General features: G+C 41.2%; 1 protein-coding gene across 5 annotated transcripts in view; it reads left to right on the forward strand.

The window, feature by feature from the left end:
- ARID4A (AT-rich interaction domain 4A) overlaps nt 1-20,578 on the forward strand; it is a 60,715-nt gene that overhangs the window by 13,575 nt on the left and 26,562 nt on the right. For all 5 annotated transcript variants that reach the window (XM_083731504.1, XM_083731503.1, XM_083731501.1 and 2 more), the window contains 6 exons: nt 1,836-1,915; nt 2,016-2,110; nt 3,861-3,993; nt 6,875-6,954; nt 8,754-8,830; nt 10,850-11,016. In XM_083731504.1, coding sequence (XP_083587630.1) covers nt 1,836-1,915; nt 2,016-2,110; nt 3,861-3,993; nt 6,875-6,954; nt 8,754-8,830; nt 10,850-11,016 — 632 coding nt within the window. The remainder of the gene's footprint in view (nt 1-1,835; nt 1,916-2,015; nt 2,111-3,860; nt 3,994-6,874; nt 6,955-8,753; nt 8,831-10,849; nt 11,017-20,578) is intronic.

A 20,578-nucleotide genomic window follows, 5' to 3' on the forward strand; every position in this document is an offset into this window, starting at 1 on the left:
TCCTGTGCCCTTAGAAACATCCGTGGTTTTTGATACACCCAATTCTGCTTAGAAAGTTAGTTTGTGGCAGCAGGGAGTTGTTTGTTTGGGGTGCTGTTGCAGGAGGGTCACTAGCAAAACACTTCCATCTTATGAGGCATTCCCAAGAGTCACACCTGCACAGGGAGAAAGTTATTTACCTGGCAACACACAGCTTACTCATAGTGCGGATTCCAATTTCAGTGTGTGAAGTAGCCTTGAGATCCAAAAGTAGACTGCAGCTCCTTCAAGGCAGGATCAAAGCAGATTTAACACGTTGTCTGGCTTATCTTTCATTTAACTAATCTTTCTGATTTGAAGACTTAGCCCTGCACCAGCTCGGAACATCAGTGACATAACACTTCACCCCAGCAGCTCTTCACGTGTCAAAAATCGGGACTTTGATTAAATGAAGGGATCATGCAATTCCAAGATCAGTGGTGTATTTCGTCTGCCCCTAGGCAGGAAAAAAAAATCCCATGTGGCTGCTGAGGAGAGATTTTCCATCCTTGCTTAACCTTTAAGCCAATTGTCTTGGCTGCTACAACTTAGAAACTGGAAGTGGTTTCTGTTCAATCCTGAACAAATGTGCAGCAATACTGAGGAAATGCCCAGAGGGCTCAGTTTTTTCACTGTTTCTTCCACTGGATCATAACCAAGTTGCCCTCAGCACCTACCCCATTCTTTTTTCCCCTGCTGTCCTTATTGTGGGCATTCTTTGCTGCTTGCAGTTCCCATTCTCCTCTACCCCCACCTCCGGCAGCTGGGGATTGCAGCCTAGGCTGTGGTAGATTTGTTCATGTTGCTGCTTTTCTGGTAAAGGGCATTCCTGTGCTTTGAAAGAAGGTGCCTGTGTGTTTTAAAGTGCAACATTTAGGTTGTAGACTTTGGTTAGGGGCTCAGTTAGGAGTGGAAAGGCGATTCCAACAGTTGGATAGTTGACATTCACTCTCCTGTATTCCGTATGTGCAATTATGTATGAGATGCAGCCCTTGGCTCAGCACAAGATTAAATACGCAGTTTATCCAAACAAGTTCTCCTCAGAGTAAGCCCATTGAAATTAATGGGCCTAATTTAGTAATGTCCGTTATTTTCATTAGGTCCACCCTGAGTGGTTGTATAAAAAATGCATCAAGCAATTTTATGCCGGCAACATTAAAAAAAAAAGAATGATTATGCATTGCAGCTTAGATGATTTTTGACCCCAGCATGCTTGGGAGAATTAATGTATATTTATTTATAGTTTTTATATTTCACTGTTTCCTCCAAGAACCTCATACACAGTTATCCACCTCCTCATTTAATGCCACAACAACCCTATGAGGTAGGTTAGGCTGAAAGTCAGTGACTGACCCAAGGCCACACAGTGAATGTCATGGGGAAGTGGGGGTCTACACTCTAACCACTATACCACACTGGCTGGCTGTAAATTTATAATGCATTGATCTGTCGCGCTATGCTGGAATGGTGAAGCATTGCTTCCAATAGGCTGCTTGAGGTGATCGTTGCATATTGATCTTCAGTTTGTACATGCTTGCTTTCTCTCTGGCTTTACAGCATCTAAGCATATGTCCTTCACATGCTGTTCCACTGCAAGAAAGCTTTCATCACTAGTTGGAATATTCCATAAGAAAAAATGAGCAGAAAATGTGTATGATGGAATGCAAACAATGGTGTAACAGCAGCTCAAAAATGAGACTATTGGGGGCACTAAATATATTCACATAACAAGAATAATTTGCAGTTTCTATTTACTTGCCTTTGCAAATAAAGTAGTTTTTCCTTTTATGTAATTTTATTGGTTTGGCTTTGTTTAGTTTTTGATGACGGTGATGAAAGGACTTTGAGACGGACATCGTTGTGTCTGAAGGGAGAGAGGCACTTTGCAGAAAGTGAGGTAAGGCTGTTTCACTCTGAAGCTGTAAACTTAACACTCTTCTTTTAACTGGAAAATTAGCAAGTTGTCAAGTTGTTATATTTTCTCCTTCCTCTCCCAGACACTTGACCAACTGCCACTAACAAACCCAGAGCACTTTGGAACGCCGGTGATTGGGAAGAAATCCAACAGAGGAAGGAGATCCTCTCTTCCTGTGTGAGTGTGTTTTGTGATGCCTTATTTTACTAATAGTATTACTGGGCTTTTCTCAGACCTAATCTTTCCCTTGCATTGGAATGAAGAAGGCAGGTTTGGTCTTCAGTGATGAGCTTAGAAAGAAGTGTGCCTCCCTTGCAAAGAGCATAATGTTGTGCAATTACACTTTACTTTCCTTCTTTCCACCCACAATCATACCACACACTGTTTCCTGAAATCCCCTAATTTTCAAGAGATTTGCCTTTCACCATACAAAACACAAAAAATGCCCCACTCAGAGGACAACGTTTCCTCAGAAGGATAGGCTACCCATTTCTTCTGATGCAGTCCAGAAGGTGACAGCCTTTGGACAAAGTGCATAAATGGCTTCTGAGGTGGAGAAATGTCTTGGGCTTCCTGTCTCCCTTCTTGCATCAAGTCTCTTCTGAAATGGAAAGCACACTTCCCATTGAAATATCCTTGGAGGCCTCGCTGTTTGGTGGAGTTGCAGAAGTGGCTGAGAAACGCAGTGACAGGAAGCATCCGGAACTTGGGTTTTAGGATTCTGCAGAAGTGTGGTGCTGCTGCATGAAATTCTGCATCCTGGAAGCCTTTTCTTCTTTAACTTTCTTCCTTCTGTTGCTGTGAAGTCAGACTTGAAAATGTGCTGGAGTTATCAGAGGAGAGGACCCTGCAAAAGCTCCTTGCCATTTAGGGACTAACAGAAGCTGAATTAATTATGCAGAACTATTTCACACTTTTTAATTTGTATGCATGCTGGCTTGTCTTGGTGTAGGTCTTGGACTATTTTTGGTACACAGGGCTTTCAGTTTTTAAATTTTAAAATGTGTACACACACATACACACACACACTATATTCCAGTACAGAGCCTAAAATAACAACATAAAAATGTTCTGAAGTGTATAGAAGTATGTATGTGAAGAAACATGCCTAAAGTAACAGGCAATGGAAGCCAAGCTGCATTTAAATCTTCCTTATTAAAATTAGATAGATGCATGTCTTGTTCTAGCTTGATTATTAGAGAGCAGGAGGAGGCTGTTTTGAATAGAAACAGAATAGAAAAAGAATAGAATAGAAAAGAGAATAGAAAAGAAGAATAGAAAAGGCATGGATATGAGAGTGGTAGAAAAAGACAAAAATTGGCAGAATATAAGCTGGAGTGGAAAGAACAAGAATTAGGGCATAAGGGGGCAAGGAGGAGATAAGGTTGAAGCACATAAGTGCTTTAAAAGAAGGACTAGTGTTTTAAGGAGCTCCATTCAAGCCTTGATTCAAGCTTCCCTGGCAACAATAAATATTGGCGGTTTATTCTTGGAAGTGCTGAATTTCAGAACTAACTATGGACACAGAGAAGCTGTCTTTGCTGGGTCACCAAATAAAGCCCACGCTGACTTGGAATCCTTCCGGGTGTAAGGGGACTGCTAGGCTACGTGGGTTGGTTGTGACACTTTTGAGAATAACAGCAGAGCCCAGCCCCATGAGCCCTCTGGCTTGCAGCCATGGCAGCACCACACATGCAAGAGTTCTTGATTCTAGCCCCAGCGCCTCTCGACAGCACAATGCACATATGTCAGCACAGGACAAATCTTTAGCCTGCTGCATTCTGCTTTGTCTTAAGCCATTTCCCTCAAAAAGGAGGAAGGTTGCAAAGCAAGAGCTGTTGAGGTATCAAGGCTGCGATGAGGTTATGTGCTCCTCTTAATCTCCACATTCGGGCTGTCTAAAATCACTGTATGTTTAACCCTCTAGTAATGAAGATGAAAAAGAGGAAGAAAGTAGTGAAGAGGATGATGATGATAAGAGGCGTCTTAACGATGAATTGCTTGGTAAAGTTGTCAGCGTGACTCCCAGCTCTGAGGAGGCGGAGTGGTATCCAGCTTTGGTGAGTGAGAAATCTTATGGGGCTTTTATAATAGGGCACAAAAGACAGGGGCTTTTCAAAGGGGAGGAACTTCAACGGGGCAAAACGCCTTTTGAAACCAGATTTGAGTGTAAAACGGCTTTGAGATCTTGTTCAAAGAAAGCTGACAATAAATAAAGCAATAAATAAATAATGCTCCTAGGTCTCCAAGTTTAAGGAAATGCTTCTTTTTTGGGGGGGGGGGGAATTAATGCATTAAGTCCATATTGGGGGGGGGGGTTACATTCTTGGTAGTGAAACTCTTGCTCAATCAGTTCCTGCACAAAGGCAGGTTCTGCTAACTGAATACATAGAATATAAACCTTCCTGGTAAATACGTTCGGTGGGGAAAATGTTGTTTCCTATGGAACTTGTTTCTATGACATCTTCATCATCACTGAGATCCTTCTATAAGTTCATGGCTGCTTCCTCTAGTTCCCATCATGGCTGCCTCCTCTAGTTCCCACCTTGCCCATTATCATGATTAAAGTACTTTGAATAGAAGTCCCTGAAATCCCACTTGGCTGGTGGGGACCCGGTTCAACCCAGTGGGAGATACATCTTCCCCACCTGATTCTGAAGGAAAATTTCGCTCCTCCTGCCTGCTACAAAGTTCAGCATGATGAAACCCAATTGTGGTTTCTGTGTTTGCATGCCCATGTGGTTTGAATGCTGTTCGCGTCAAATGCAATTAGACATATAAATTATTTTTAGCTAAAACAAGCATGCATTGTGGGCACCTAAACATTTTCATTTCTTAGCATGTTTCAGAAGGAAGATATAGCTTGAGCCTTCGGACTCAGGATTAAGTTGGAGAAAATGTAGCTTTAGATGAAATCTTATTGTGTTACTCATTTGATTTGCCGTGGTCATTCTTTTCTTAGGTGGGGTTTTTATGTGAAAGCAGCCTTTTTATTTAGATTTACTATGATTCCTCTTTTAGGTACAAGTAAAATACGCTTGCATGCACTAGGATTTTCCTTTTTTGCATTTGCAGAGCTCACTATGCAGTCATTTGGACTGGGTTTTTTAATCATCATCATCATCATGATTTATGTCACTTGCGACAGATTAAAAACAAGACAGAACCTATTCAGCTGAAGAGTAGGATATAAATGCTTTATAAAAAGTCCTACCTAGAGGCTTGCACGCCACAAAACAATAGGCAAGAAAGGGATGGGGAGGGAAAACATGCTAACCTGGGCACCAATTCTTAAATATACAGAGTTGTTATTAAAGTGCTCAGTTTGAGTAAAAATAGTTAAGGAACTAGAGCAGCCTGATGGAATGGACCCACTTTCTATCTCTCCTACTGCTGCAGCCTGATGATACTTGAGGAGAAGGGGAGCCAAATGGGAGTCAGTCTTTTTTAGTTAAATATATGGATTTGTATATAAATATGTATATTAATAGACAAGCATGAGGATTTAGGGATCACTGTCAATAGCGCATTGCTAATCCCTGGAGCTCCTGCCTTTATGGCAGTGATTTTATTCTTATTGGTATAACATTCCTAATTGGGAAAATGCGCTGGAATGCATGGAGTTCCTGAAGATGGGGGCAGGAGGAGGAGCATGCATAGCATAATGTGTGCAAAATCGGAGGAAGTTAAAGATTTAAAAGCAGTAGGGTTCTGTGGCATTGTCACAGGAAGCAGCTATATTTAGTAGTTCCCATAGCCCCCGGTGCTGTTTAACATGCATGCATCCCCTCTTCTGAGACGAGGGTTTACTTAGTGCAGTCCTTTCAGCCTCTCAAAACAGTGGGAATAAGCTGCCCGATCACGTGGTGCTGGTGTGCATTTAGAATGCATGACTGGCAAACGACCACACCCTCAATAAAGTAGAAAGATTTTACTCTATGATAAGCTTCACTTTTCAGACTTACAGGCTTGAATCTCCTGATGCACATTAAGGTTAACAAATTATTTCTGATGAAGAGCTTGGCACTGAAGAAGCTGACCAGGATAACCAAGAATATAGAACGTTGCTTTATACCGCTGTCCTATCTAGCCCTGTATTGTCAACACTGACTGGCAGTGACTCATCAGGGTTTAATGCAGGCAGTCTTTCTGAGCTCTACCTGGAAGTGCTGGGATTAGACCTGATGCATGCGAAGCAGGTCCTCTGCCACTGAGCTATGACCCTTCCCCAATCAAACCTCTTTTAACTGTAAACCTGAGCAAGTTTGATCTTGGGAGTACATACGCATATGTAATCTCATAGTTGAGCTTGTTGTGCGGGTGGAAGGGTAGAACTTTTGGCTGCAGTTGTTATATACACATGATTTTAATGATGGAAACTTACTGGATTGTCTGTCTTGTTTTGTGGGGAGTTGGCAATACTTTAAAAACATAATAATTGCCTTTAGATCAAGCTCCTTTTGGTCTCACTGCCTTTCTGACAGTAACTAACGAAGTGCCACATAAACTGTACAGCTGGTGGCCTTTCCTCAAGTTTGTTGGCAGCATCTGATATATTGCATATGGTCTCTGATTATATTTAGCCATCATAGCTTATAACCAGTGTGGCATCTGTCCTCCAGGAATTTGCTAATTTTTAAAGAAATAATATTGAGGCTGTTATTTCCTCTTGTATCTTTATGGCTCATGGTGTGAAATGCTTTTTCTGTCCTGAGCGTACTTCTATTTTAACTGGGAGATCTCCAGCATTATGAGAGATGGAAGAAAAAATTACCTCTCCACAGTGTCATTACCTAGTGGATTTGTTCTGGAAAATAAAATGCCATAACAGAGTTGCCATAACAGAGCTGAAACATGATGTATGAAACCTTTCCCCCCACCCCCTTAGTAGGAGGAATTTTTAAAAATCCCCAATGCCATGTGTTCTTTTTGAAACTTCAGGTCTTATCTCCCAGCTGCAGCGATGACATTGCAGTGAAAAAGGACCAGTGTTTAGTGAGATCTTTTGCAGATTCCAAATTGTGAGTAGTTTTTCTACACATCTCTCTATCTCTCAGGTATGGTGTGTTGCAAAATAAATACATAAAGTTCAGTGGTTTAACTTAGCCCTCCTCCAAAGTCAGAACCTTTTCTACATAATCCTATTGTCAAGAGTTAATGCAGGAAGGACATAATTAAGGTAGCAGACTACATTCCACCAGTGATTGTGGAATTTAACAGGATATTCTTAATTAGGGTATTCCAAAAGGTAAGCATGAATCTTGTGGAAGACTTTCATTCTTCACTAGGATGATCAATTTTGTGTTGAAGTTTAAAATAAAACACTAACTTGCCTTTGTGGCTTGCAAATTTTCAGCTGTAAGCTATTAGCTGTGGAGCTACCAAAATAATTTTGGAAGTGTGTTTAAAACTCACAATCCATTTCCTGCTTATATTTTTCCTACTTCATACAATATGCGATGGAATTTTCGCAAGACTTCTTGCCCCAACCCCTCGTTCAGAAAGGCTTCCCATTGGAAAAGAACCAATTAAGGGTACAGGCTTACCAATACAGTTACAAGATATTTCAAATTTGTCTTTTTGCCTTATTTTTAAAACAACAAAAAATTTAAGAACTATGCTGATGAAGAAGATGATGATGATTAGCTATGTCAGATTAAGTTATATTGATTCTGACTTCCATGCTCAGAGCACCTTATTACTTCCTTGTTGGTATTTGGGTACTTAGCTTGGTGAAGCTGTCCTCAGGTGAACAGTTATTTCCCTGGCCTGAACATCTGAACTCTTCCATACTGTGAGACTGCAAGTAAAGAAAGGAAATACATTGAAGGATGCTGTCCTTTATATGGATTGCACATATAAAAATTTTGTTTCAGTACATGGCTTTTTATCAAATGATTTATTTTTGCTTTTAATTTTAAAAAATGCACATCACCAAAAGTTAAATACAGCTGCCCTTTGAGTTCATCAGTGAAGATAAGTTACAGTTCAATAAAAGCTACTGCTTGTTAGAATGAAAGATTATAATTGACATTTTTGTATCTGTATCAAAGTTTTTCCATTGATTGCACTTACTGTCTGCTGCTTTGGATTTCCTTTCGGCAGAAAAAAAGGGCACAAATGAAAACAAAATGAATAATATTTTACTTTCTGTATTTAATTATTGCATACCAGATACAAGATTGCATTGGAAAATACAGTGTTCTTAACTTGCAACCTCATGGACTGTTCACCTAGTTCTAGTTCCTTTACTGATAAAGGCTTGCAACTATAATATGTATCCCTATAACTCATTAATTAGTGGTGCGAGAGAGCCATACAGGAGTATGGCATGTATTTCAGATTATTCAGACAGAAGCACTGCATCACCTGTATTAATTCATGCAGAAACATCTTCATTTAGATGGATGGTCCCTGCCCGTAGGTTAACTTTAGTAAATTTAAGCATTGAGATAACCTGTTCAGCTGTTTAAAAATGAAGATTGGTGCAAATGCATGGTATCAAAGACAGAGTATACACAGAGGTACAGTGGTGCCCCGCAAGACGAAAAACTCGCTAGACGAAAGAGTTTTCCGTCTTTTGAGTTCTTTTTTTTTTTTTTGAGTTCTTTTTGAGTCTTGCGAGTTCTTGCGAGTTTTTTTTCTTTTTCTTTAAGCCGCTAATAGCCGTGCTTCGCAAGACGAAAAAACTGCTAGATGAAGAGACTCGTGGAACGGATTAATTTCGTCTTGCGAGGCACCACTGTATACTTTTTTAAAATGAGAAGCTTCGGGAAAATGAATGTGGCATATTTAATCCAATTAAACAATTCTCTTGCAGTTATTCAGTAGCAAGAAAGGACATTGAGGAATTAGACATCGTAAACGTTACAAAATCCGAGTTGTCTTCTAGAAAAGGTAAATTTCAAAGGTTACTGTATAAACTGTTTACGAAAGCAAATTAGTTATGCAATTATAGTTATGCAACTAGTCATAGAGACAGAATCCACATGGTCCCGGGCAGGTCCATCCAGTGTTACGTGGAAAATAGTCTTGTACAAGCATAGAAATGGAACATAAACTGGTAATGCACTTGCAGAAGGGAGGCAGAGACCAGAAGACAGGCCTGTCCACAAAGTACAGGTTATTGATTATGATTTTAAAAGTAAAGGACCCCTGACAGTTAAGTCCAGTCGCGAACAACTCTGGGGTTGCAGCGCTCATCTCGCTTTACTGGCCAAGGGAGCCGACGTTTGTCCGCAGACAGTTTTTCCAGGTCATGTGGCCAGCATGACCAAGCCGCTTCTGGCGAAACCAGAGCAGCGCATGGAAACGCCATTTACCTTTTGGCCGGAATGGTACCTATTAATCTTTCACTTTGATGTGCTTTTGAACTGCTAGGTTGGCAGGAGCAGGGACCTTGCAATGGGAGCTCACCCCGTCGCGGGGATTCGAACCGCCAACCTTCCGATCGGCAAGCCCAAGGCTCAGTGGTTTACACCACAGCGCCACCCACGTCCCTATGGGTTTAATGACATACAAACGTGTGTACCCTAATGGACAATTTCTGACATGAAAAGCAGCCTGGGTAGGGAGACATCTGAAGGGCTGAAGCAGTGAGGGGCAGGTGCTTAATACTTTCTCCACTTGCTATTTTCCCCTTTTTATTCCTCTTGCCCAACAGCCTTTCTCTGGTGTGTTGGCAAGGGGGAAACGGATGTCAGGAAGCGTGGGTGTTGTGAGAACAAAAAGGATAGTTGCAGCTGAAAAATGATATCCAGTGAAAAGCTCCTCCCACCTGACCCTGCTTATCTGTCCCCACTCACAGCTGCTTTTCTTGATAGTGGGCCATGTCTGTTTTATTAAAAGTTGTTTGCATCTAATCTGTAGTTAGGTTCCATCAGGATAATGAAGCACATAAGTGTTGTAGGCAGTTCATATAGATTGCAAGGAGTAGAATTCCTAAAAGAATGGAAATGTCCATGTGGTTATTTGGTGGCCAGTGTGCAGCAGAAGTGTCCAAAGAATCAAGGATTTGTGGCACACCTGGGTGTGAGCAGCACAGCCCATAAATCAGGCCATAACAGTTAGGCTGCATATATTTCTGTTTCCAGCCCACATTGAAACAGTTGGAAAGGAAAATGCAGGAATGTGGCCATTCTTGCAGCAGATTTTCTAAAGGGCAGAGATGTATATCTATATGCATGTGAGCCAAGTTTGTAGAGTGACACAATTAATAAGATGCTCTCGAGAACATGACAGGCTTTTGGAACTCCAAGGACAAACATTTATTCTAGTATTAGCTTTGAGGTCCAGGGCTGCTTTGTCAAATGTTGGTGTAACTATTCCTACATTTTAGTTGATGTGTGATGCGGGGAGGACAAATCCTGCTCTTTGGGGGGTTAAAGTTAGTGGAGAGTTGATTCCATCTGATTAGGAAGACTGTAGCTTAGTGGCAGAGCTCACTTGTTGCATGTGGAAAGTCCTAATTTCAATCTCTAGTATCTCCAGTTGAAAGAATCTTTATTTTGGGCCTTGAAAAGATCTGTACCCCAAAAAAGGAAGAAATGCTGCCATTCATTCTCTAAGCCTTGTAAACATCAAGATGCTTAAAGGAATGCTGAGGGTTAAGCATTCCACATTGTAGGAACTGAAGAATTTACACATAAATGAAGGTTGTGAATTCTATGCTACTAGTAGATGTTAGAAAGGTAATCATTTCTTCAGATTAATTTGGTATATGCCCCTTGGATGTGCCCCTTTATTTTATTATTTTATTTTGGCATTAGTTTCTCACCTTCCTCTTGATAACCCAATATTGAATTTGTGACCTTAACGCATGGCTGAAAAAGGAGCAAGGATAGCGCCAATTGGTAATAATGCAGTTTTGATTCTTAGTACCTTGAATGAGTAAGCACGGGACGTTTTCCTCCGAAGGGTTACAAGAGGCGAGCTCCTTCTTCAGTCTGAAAGTTATACCTTCGAATTGGAAGATGGATATGCGGGAAATCTTGGAATCCTCCAGCAGTGATGAAGAAGATGGCGGTGAGCCTGGGAGTGATGAAGAGGAAGACAAAAGAGAACATAAGGAGGAAGAAGTAGTGGTGAGTGGGTTGGCTTTCCTTTGTACACGTGTAACTTAATATGATCCACATATAACAGTCATGTTTGAAAATAATTTCAAGGAAAAAAAATAGCTTGATCCTACAGATTGATCCTGTGGTCCTCCAGCTAGCATGGTCGGTTGTCAGGGATAAGGGATTTACAGTCTAGCAACATCTGGAGGACCACAAGTTTCCTATTCCAGCTATAGATACTTAAATGGAAGCAAATACCAACATTTTCTGCTGCGTTTGCTCGTAGACGGAGCTACAGGATGGCTGGTGACACAGTGGAAGGATAAAGTGAAAGCTCCGCATTCCTATGCCCCCACTCTAAGAAGCATGTCTCCTTCTGGTGGTTGCTGTTTCTGTCTTTTAAGAGCTGTGAGGTGTATGACTTCTCCCTGTCCCAAAATTGTTTTGGGGAGTAAGTGCTGCCTAGCTAGCAGGAATAAAAAGCAAAAAATACCCTATTTGATCATGTGCGAGAGATGCATAGAGAGTAGCAGGGGAAGATTTCAGTCCATCTTTGGATGGTGTCCCCACTGCAACTGGAGACTGTAGAAACTGACCTAACAGATACTGAACACAAGAGGAATGTTCTTAGCTTTTTCACATGTTCCTGTGAAAGAGGATTCCATTTGTTACTTTGAGCAATTTCTTTCCAGGTTACTTTCCACAGTAGGTTAGATGAGGACACATTTTGATAAACACTAGGCTTGAAAATCTTAATTTGAGAGTGTTACTATTTCAGGAAATTAAAAATCCTTTTAAAAAACACTGAAGGCCATTTTGAGTGAGCAACACTGAAGCATGGTTTTTCCTGTGACATATTATTATACTGCACATAATTTTCTTAATAGTTGCATTATTTGGCGCTCCTCGGATGCATGTGTGTGTTATAGCAGGCACTTCCAACAGGTAGATCATGATCTACTGGTAGATCATTGGACATCTGTAGATCACTGGCTCCCCCTTTGGCTCCCTAAAAAAAGCTCAACAACTTCAACCTCAATCCCCAGTAGATCTTGGGAGTTGGTCACCCCTGTGTTATAGGTAGTAGACAATGGCAACAGGATTGGGTGTGGGGTGGAGATAGACTTTTAAAAATGTTTCTTCTGCATGTAATAATGATGGTACATAAGAACAGCCTGCTGGATCAGGCCAATGGTTCATCTAGTCTAGCATCCTTTTCTCACAGTGGCCACCTTGATCCCCATGGTGAAGTCTGAAAGCAGGACCTGAGTGATACAGCACTCTCTCATGATCCCCAGCTACAGAGCCATTGCGGCTAGCAGTCTTTGGTAGCCTGACCATGAATTTGTCTAATCTTTTAAAACCATGAAAGTTGGCCATCACTACATCTTGTTTTTCAATGTACAATGTGCTTTGTTTGTCTTTCCTGAATCTTTCAACCGGGTGGAGTCCTAGGAGATGTCTGTGGCTTTTTGGTTGAACCTCATTTTAGTTTGGGACAACATTAGAACACTTGAAGGCTACTTAACTAACTCTCAGCTGCGCATCACTGAAGTTACAGCAGACGAGATGCAGATTATTTTTACATTAATGTAAAATACGTGTAGTCTGAAGAGCTAAAATACAAATATTGCAGACAACTGAGGCAGAATTTCTATCCTGATATGCTCAAGAGTAATTGTGCTTCAAGAAGGAGGCAGGCATTTCCGTTCCCAAGGTTCAGATCACATGTTCATTCTCCAACCTTACTCCCTAGAATCAGCAATCCCCCACTTCACCAGTTATAGCTATTGTTCCTCTTAATTTTATGTGGTTATATTTACATTATCGCCTATCCCAGCCATCAGTGATGAAGCCTCAGGACTCCAAGCAATTGTGGTTTCTCTCAGTACTCTCTCCGTCAGTGAAGGAATCGATTTTCAGGGTATACTGAAGGTATAAACTTCAGGGTAAACTTGAGTTCCTCTAACTCTTTATTTCTGAATCCATGCAGAGTGGATCTTCAAATAAAGATGCTTGGGTTTCCCACCCCCCCACCCCCCAGCAAATCATAATGTTGCTCTTATACCATGGCTTAGAAGAGCTCTTTAAGGCTGCATCCACATAATACATTTAAAGCACATTCTCCTCTGACACCCCCCCAAAAAAAGAATTATGGGAACTATATTTTAAGAGTGATGGTTCTTAGATGGAAGGGGAATACTTTAAATTTATTGTGTCTATGCAACTTAAATCTACCACTGTGTTCCTGATCTCCTTTCACAGATTTTGTTTATTTCTCTCCAATAAGATTTGCTTATTTTTTGTACATACTTTTAACCCACTCTTCCCCAGATGGTCCCAGGGTGGGTTACAAAAAGTATTACAATTAAAAGGAGTACAATGCACAATGTTTAGATCCTAAAATAAAACTACAAGACAACCAATATCAGAGTAACAAAACAGCAGCACACAGCAATTCGGGATGAATGAGACAGAAAGATGCAAGCAAAAAAAAAAAAAAGTTTTCATTGAGAGATCTCTCCTCACACCCCCTCTGATTTTTTGAAAAGTGCAGTGGAGGAGCTGACTGGTGGAGTAAATGGGATAGTTACCACTGGGGTCAACAACCTTTTCTATGGGCAACAATAAATGCTTCTTTCAAGTCTAATTTAAGCAGGGAGCGAACACTCTGCAGGTGCCAAGGAAGGCCTCTGTGGGTATAAGAAGATGGCAGGTGAGCTTCCCTTGGAAAGCGATTTCATAACGGTACCAGTACTGAGAAGGTCTGCTCCTTTGCAGCCACCTCCCTCTCTTCACTTGGCAGAGGCATATGGAGGAGGATCTTAAGGTTTGGAGAGATATATGTGAGAGGAGGTGATTTTTCAGGTAACCTGGCCCCATGCTGTTTAGATTAAATCCAGTTACATAAATCCAGGTGCTACTGGAAGGAATTTTTTTTGTTTAGATTAAATCCAGCGCTACAGAATTGGGCCCTGAAGCAGGGCCTGTGCAGCAGCAGCCCTGTAGTCAACCTTTGTTAACTTGGGCAGCCATATTTCTCGATGGAGAATTTGAGAGCAGGGGCATAGTGCTAGACAGTCCCCACGCTCACTGTTGGAAAGTATGGGAGGGCTGGGCCCGGAATGTGCCCGGAGGTTAGGTTAAAATGAAATTTAGCATGAACACCAGGAATTAAATGACCGGCATATTTTTAGATTCAGGTAGGTAGCTGTGTTGGCCTGACGCAGTCAAAATAAAAAAATTAAAAATTGTCTAGTAGCAGCATACAGACACCAAAGCTTATACCAGAACAAACTTAGTTGGTCTATAAGGTGCTACCGGACTTATTATTATTATTATTATTTATTATTTTGATGGCGTATTTTTGTTTCAGAAAGAAAAAAATGTTGATGCAGTGAACAGGAGGATATGAAAGTGTTCTTTTTCGTGCTGCATAGACATTGCTAAAATACTTCAAGTGCTTCCTTCCAGTCCCTCAGACCTCTTAAATTAAGACATATTGTTTTAACATATTTGGTTGGAGTTTTCAGCAAGCATAGCAGAAAGCTATACCATACATTAGCTGATAGATAATACTCCATAACCATTCATATTTCTGGAACCATTCTTGTCGGAAATTATGGCCCTCACTGTTCTTTGGGTATAAATTAAGTTTAATCTGTTGAATTGTCTCACTCTTTTTTGAGGGTGGAGGGCAACAATACACCTGTTTGCCTCCTCCTAGCTATAGGGCTGCAGTGCAACAGGTGATTTATTAGTTGCTGGTTTCTGTCATTTGTATGCTGTCCCAGAACAAAGGTCTCTCAGTGGTTTACAGTAAACAAAAAACAATGTAAATATACAATAAAAGACACAAAATAGCTGCATAAATACAACAAGAACAAATATTACCACACAGCCAAAATTAAGAACACAGATGTAAACATATTTATACAAATTGTTTGTTTAAATCATATAGCACTATAGAAAAATGATATTTGCAGTTAACAATTACTACCAAGGTCATGGTCTGAAGCAATAGTGAAAGTTATACCAAAACATGACAAAGATCCTATGGTACCTCAGCCATACAGACTGATTTCTCTGCTAAATCAAGTTGTTAAAATAGGGTCCTTCCTAATTGCAAAGTGAATAAACAACATACTCTACAAATATGTAAAACAGGATCAAACAGGTTAATAAAACAGGAAATTACAGCATAATGTCAAAAAGCAAATTGACCATGCAATCACAAACATCAACAAACAATATTCCAGGGTTTTTTAGGCACAAAAAAGGCTTTTGATAGGGTAGACTGGCCTTTCCTACGAAGAGTTTTACAGTAAACTAATATGGGAGGAAAGTTCAAAACTTGGATAGATTTATTATACCAAAGACCTACTGTCAAAGTGTTTATCGATATTTATGTGTAGCAAGGAGTACATTAAGTTTGCCCGTTATCACCTTGCTTGTTTGCAATCTTGTTTTAGAGCAATTGATTGCAAAAAGTTACTCAAACTCCGTCTCGGTTAACCACAATTTTTAGAAATGACCAGTAACCAAGTATAGCAAACTATTGACCTATGTGGAATAACCTGTTAAACCTTAGTTGTTGCCTTGAACAAGAGCATATTTTCTCCTATGAACAGGTGCCAACAGCCTTAATTCAAAGGTGACCACTTTCAGCTAAGATATACAGTGGGACATTTACGGATAATGTATGGAATTCTATTACAATCTGGTAAAAATAAGGAAATTACAAAATATATTTAACACTTTCCCAGTTTAAAAGAAAACAATTAAATAAAGGCAATGCATGTGCTTTTGTAATCAAAGAAAATCTTTAATAAAAATTACTTTTAAAAGAGAGAACAATTGCACCCATTATATGTATAAAAGAAAGTGGTCAATGGACTTGTTAACTTAGTCACAAGCAGAATGGGTCTGGATGGTCTAAAATATCCCAACAACACTACTGTGTTAATCTGAAAGAAAACTATTTCAAGACACTCGTTCAATAGTATCTTACTCCTTATAGCCTGAGCAAAATATAGTCAAAATACACATTGTGGGAGTTGTAAAAATACAGAGACAGAAATTTTTTGGAACTGCATAAAAACAGACGCTGGGGGCAACAATTTTGAAAATAATACATGAAAGCATTGATTATACACTTTCAAGGAATTCAAAAACTGCTCTCATATGCATGCCTTGGTCTGAAGTTATAAACAGCAATCTCTAATTGGTAAATAACTGTTCTGATAGCAGCAAAGCTTTTGTATAGCTTAACTGGGGAAAATAAAACTCTTCCAACACTGATAGAATGTGTGAGAAAAACCTGGGAGACCATCCTGATGATAACATTAGTTTACAAAAGGAACACTATATATTACAATCATGAAAATGAACTTATTGAGAGGTGAGCCTTATTTGTTTTTTGCAGGATAAAGCAAGAGATGAAACACCTCATAACTTATTCACATTCCTGTAATGCTATGCAGTCTTCTCCCTTCTTTACAAAACAACACTTTCTGGCTTAATAGAAGCTTCATTCCTGGAATGTAAAATGCGAATTTTGTAAATAATTTTTTTAATGTTCCAAGACTATGTAAGTTACTTCTAAAGCACTGGCATAAAATGATCATATTATCTGCCAAGAACCCTAATGCCTCTGTTCTGAACCAACTGCAGTTTCTGGGGTGTTTTTAAAGGTAGCACACATGCACACCGAGTTGTGAATAGTCTAAACTGGATGTTAACCAGCTGCAAAGTCCTAGAACGGATGGGGATTTTGTGGCCCTCCAAATGTGGCTGGACCTCAACTCCCATCACCTCCAACTGTTGGCCATGATGACTCAAGTCAACGAGGGTTGGGATCCAACAGGATCTGAAGTTCATCTGAAAACAGGAGACCATTTGCCATATTGAATCTCTCTGGCAGGGTGCCAGAGGCCAGGCCTTGTGGGAAAACGAACCATTCATGCTTCTGCTGTATTAACGCCTTCGGTTTGTGAGGCACCGTCTACTTTATCAGAGAACGTAAATACTGAACGAGGGGACTGCCTTCTAATGTAGCCATGTTGGTTTTTCACTTTGAAAAGACCGATTTCATGCATCTCAGCAGGTTCAGTGTTACCTGTGAGTTCATGAAGAGAGCCTTTAGCAGCTGGTTTCCCCTTCTGTGAAATTCACTCCTGGATGAAGTCAAACAGGCCTGCTCTTCTTCCTCCCCCCATGAGCGATTATTTCTTTATTTAAGCTTTCCTGGCTCCTTGGTTAATCTTAACTTTTATTCCTCTTGCAACCTCATTGCACACTCCTTAGAAATAGTTACAGATAGGTAGCCGTGTTGGTCTGCTGTAGTCGAAACAAAATAAAAAAATTCCTTCCAGTAGCACCTTAGAGACCAACTAAGTTTGTTCTTGGTATGAGCTTTCGTGTGCATGGTATCTGAAGAAGTGTGCATACACACAAAAGCTCATACCAATAACAAATTTAGTTGGTCTCTAAGGTGCTACTGGAAGGAATTTTTTTCTTTCCTTAGAAATAAGTAGCAATGTTTGGCCTCCCTTCACAAAGTCCACCCTTCAAGGGTATTAAGTGATTTTAATAAAAACTGGAAGACCAAATTAAGGATTCATTCAGCTTGCCAATCAAGTGTCTCTCTTGACGGTTCTGCTGCTCTCTTGGGTCTCCTCCTCTAACAGTGATGGGGAACCTGAGACCCCAGACATTCTTGGACCCTAACCGTCGGCCATGCTTATTGAGGTTGATGGGAGATGGAGGTCCAGCTGCATCTGGAGAGCAACCTATTCATTCTCCAGTCTTTTTCTGTAGCTTGTGGGTCCTGCTTTTAGGGCTTCAAGCCTGAAGCAGGATTTCTCACCTGCTACAAATGGGCACATCTGGCATAGGAGTGGACCCAGTTTATAAACACAGAAGGTTAGCAGCCCGAATCCCTGGCCTGACTGCCTTTTGTGAATGGGGGAGTGGGGACTACAGTGGTACCTCGGGTACCGCGGGTTAAGTACTTAATTCGTTTCGTAGGTCTGTTCTTAACCCGAAACTGTTCTTAACCTGAAGCACCACTTTAGCTAATGGGGCTTCCCACTGCCGCTGCACGATTTCTGTTCTCATCCTGAAGCAAAGTTCTTAACCCAAGGTACTATTTCTGGGTTAGCGACGTCAGTAACCCGAGGTACCACTGTATTTCGGAGGAAACAATGGTTTGTGAGACCCGTTATTCACGGCGTTCTTCCATACCCCATTCTCGGTGGGCCTTTTTAAAAGCACATGGCAGGCAAGCATTGTCGCGCCCTTTAGGGGCCTAACCCCATTTGTCTTTGTTTACTGCAAGAGGAGCCCCAGATGTTCATTGGGTGTGCTTAAGAAAACTCGCAGGTGCTTCTTAATTTCTGGATTTAAGTTCTTTTCTTTAAAAAAAAAAAGTTAGGAAACGTCCAGAACCCTCAGTGCATCATTTTTTTCCGAGGGAAGCAGCGGCAAAGCATTGCACCGCCCCTGAGGAAGAGCTTGTTTTACTTCGCCTGGCCAAAATCCTGCAGTTACATGCTTTTGGGTGTGCGTTTGTTTTAAATCCAAGCACAGGGTGGTGGTGGTTTGTTTGCTTTTTAATGGCTCGTTCTTTGTGAGGGGGGGGGGGAGTTATTTAGGATAGACAATGTGGACTTTGCGAATTCCCCCCCCCCTTGCTCCCTAACACGGGGGGGGGGGGTCGGCTCTTGAGCCTGTTGGACCAGGAGGAAACTTGGCCGGGCTGAAAGCGCGGCGACGCGGCCGTGTTTCCCTTTCGCTTCCCCCTCGTCGTCTGCGGCCTTGCGAGGCTGCAAACAGAATGGCTGTTCATGCTTCGAGGCTGCCTGCGGGGTTGCCATGGCGACGCACTGTTGGCTGCGAGTGCGCATGCTCGGGGGCGAGGGGACGATTGAGCCGAGGCTTTTGGCAGGCTGCCCGGGGAGGCTTACCAGATGCTTTGAAATGGGCTGTCTCCTTTCTTCTTCTCCTCCTCCTCCTCCTCTCATGTAATGTCCGATTCCTCCCTTTCCTTGCATTTACCTATTTATCTATTTATTTACCTATTTATTTGAACGGACCGGGGGGAGAGGATGTGAGGAGCAATGCTGCAGAGCGGCTCGGTGCAGCGAGAGAAAGGGACGCAAATATTTGCAAGTTAGGCTGAAGTACAGCGAGGCACCGCGAGCAGATTAGGTAGAAAAAGCAAATAAATATATATATATATATTTAAAAAAAACCAGTTTGCACTTGGGAGGAAAACGCAGCACCCGGGTAAGGACTCCTCGCGCGTTCAGTAGGTGTAGCATTAATCCATTTCGACCCCTGTGGGTGGGGGTGGCTTTTTCTTTTTCTTTTCTTTTCTTTTTTTTGGTGAGGGGTGGGGTTTACTTTTTTTTTTTTTTTAAGTTTTCTGATCTTTCCAGCAATGCATGTGGCAATGCATGTAATCCTCTTTTTTTCCCCCTCTCCCCCCTTGCAAAATAAAATAAAATAAAAAATGCATGTATAGATATTTTTTGTTCCTGTGCCAGAAAAAAGAATGGCATTTTAAACAAAATGGAGTCACTTTCCATGCAAACATGCTTTAATACTGAGCAAAGTGTAAGGGCTTGATCGTTTGTGGAATGTGGATTCCCTCTCCTCCTCCCCCCTCCCCCTCCCTCATGTTGTTATACAGAGTGAATAGGCCACATTTTGCAGGGTGTGAACTGTTGCAATCTGCGCTAGGGTTTTTTTTGTGTGTGTGTCTGTTTGTTAGCATTTGTAAATACACCGTTGTCGCAGGTAAGTGAATGAAGGGCGATCCCCCTTCTTTTAACCCCTGGGTAATATTTTTATATGTGGTTGCTTACAACGGATACTTGGCTCCTAAAGAGCTTCTGCCTTTCAAACAAAAGAGGGAGGGAGGGGGGAGCTTTGTTTTTTCTTTTTTTAAATAAAAACTCCATTCCTGTGCATTTCTTTTTAGACCTAACTAGGAATTAAAATGTTGGTAGAGACTGGAAGGTAAAGTACACCAGAAAGAGAGATTAGCATAGGGGGGGAAATGCAGAATCTATTGTTTCATGTGGCAGGAGAGAACCTTATATATAAAAGTGAAGATATGGAGATCAGTCTGGCTGGTGGAACACTGGCATTTGCTTTTTATATTGTCAGCAGAAATCATTCTTACTGGATCATTAAGTCAAAGTGTTATATACGTATCTCCTTAAAACCTAGTCCAGTCCTTTCCTCCTCCTCCTCCCCCCCCCCAGTCCCCCCACAAGGAAATATTCAAGCATATTATGTTATTATGTCAGGCTTTTTCTTTTCTTTAGTGGTTTGATTCAGAAGTAAAATGCAGTCCTAAGAAGGGGCACTTCATCTGGCTTCTCTTCCTGCTATGTAAAATCTTTTACATTTAGAATAATGTAATATTTAAAATAACTGGGGTGGAGTTCTGTTCGAAACGGGCTGCGGTTTTTTATAAACCTGCTTTTGTGCTGAGATTTTGTCACCTGGTGGTTTTTCTTGCAGTTCTGGCAGTGGAATGGGCCTCGGGACTGGTAAGCCACCTCTGGATAAAGGACAT

This window comes from Podarcis gaigeae (assembly GCF_964106915.1).
Source record: "Podarcis gaigeae genome assembly, chromosome: 1".
Classification (NCBI taxonomy): Eukaryota; Metazoa; Chordata; class Lepidosauria; order Squamata; family Lacertidae; genus Podarcis; species Podarcis gaigeae.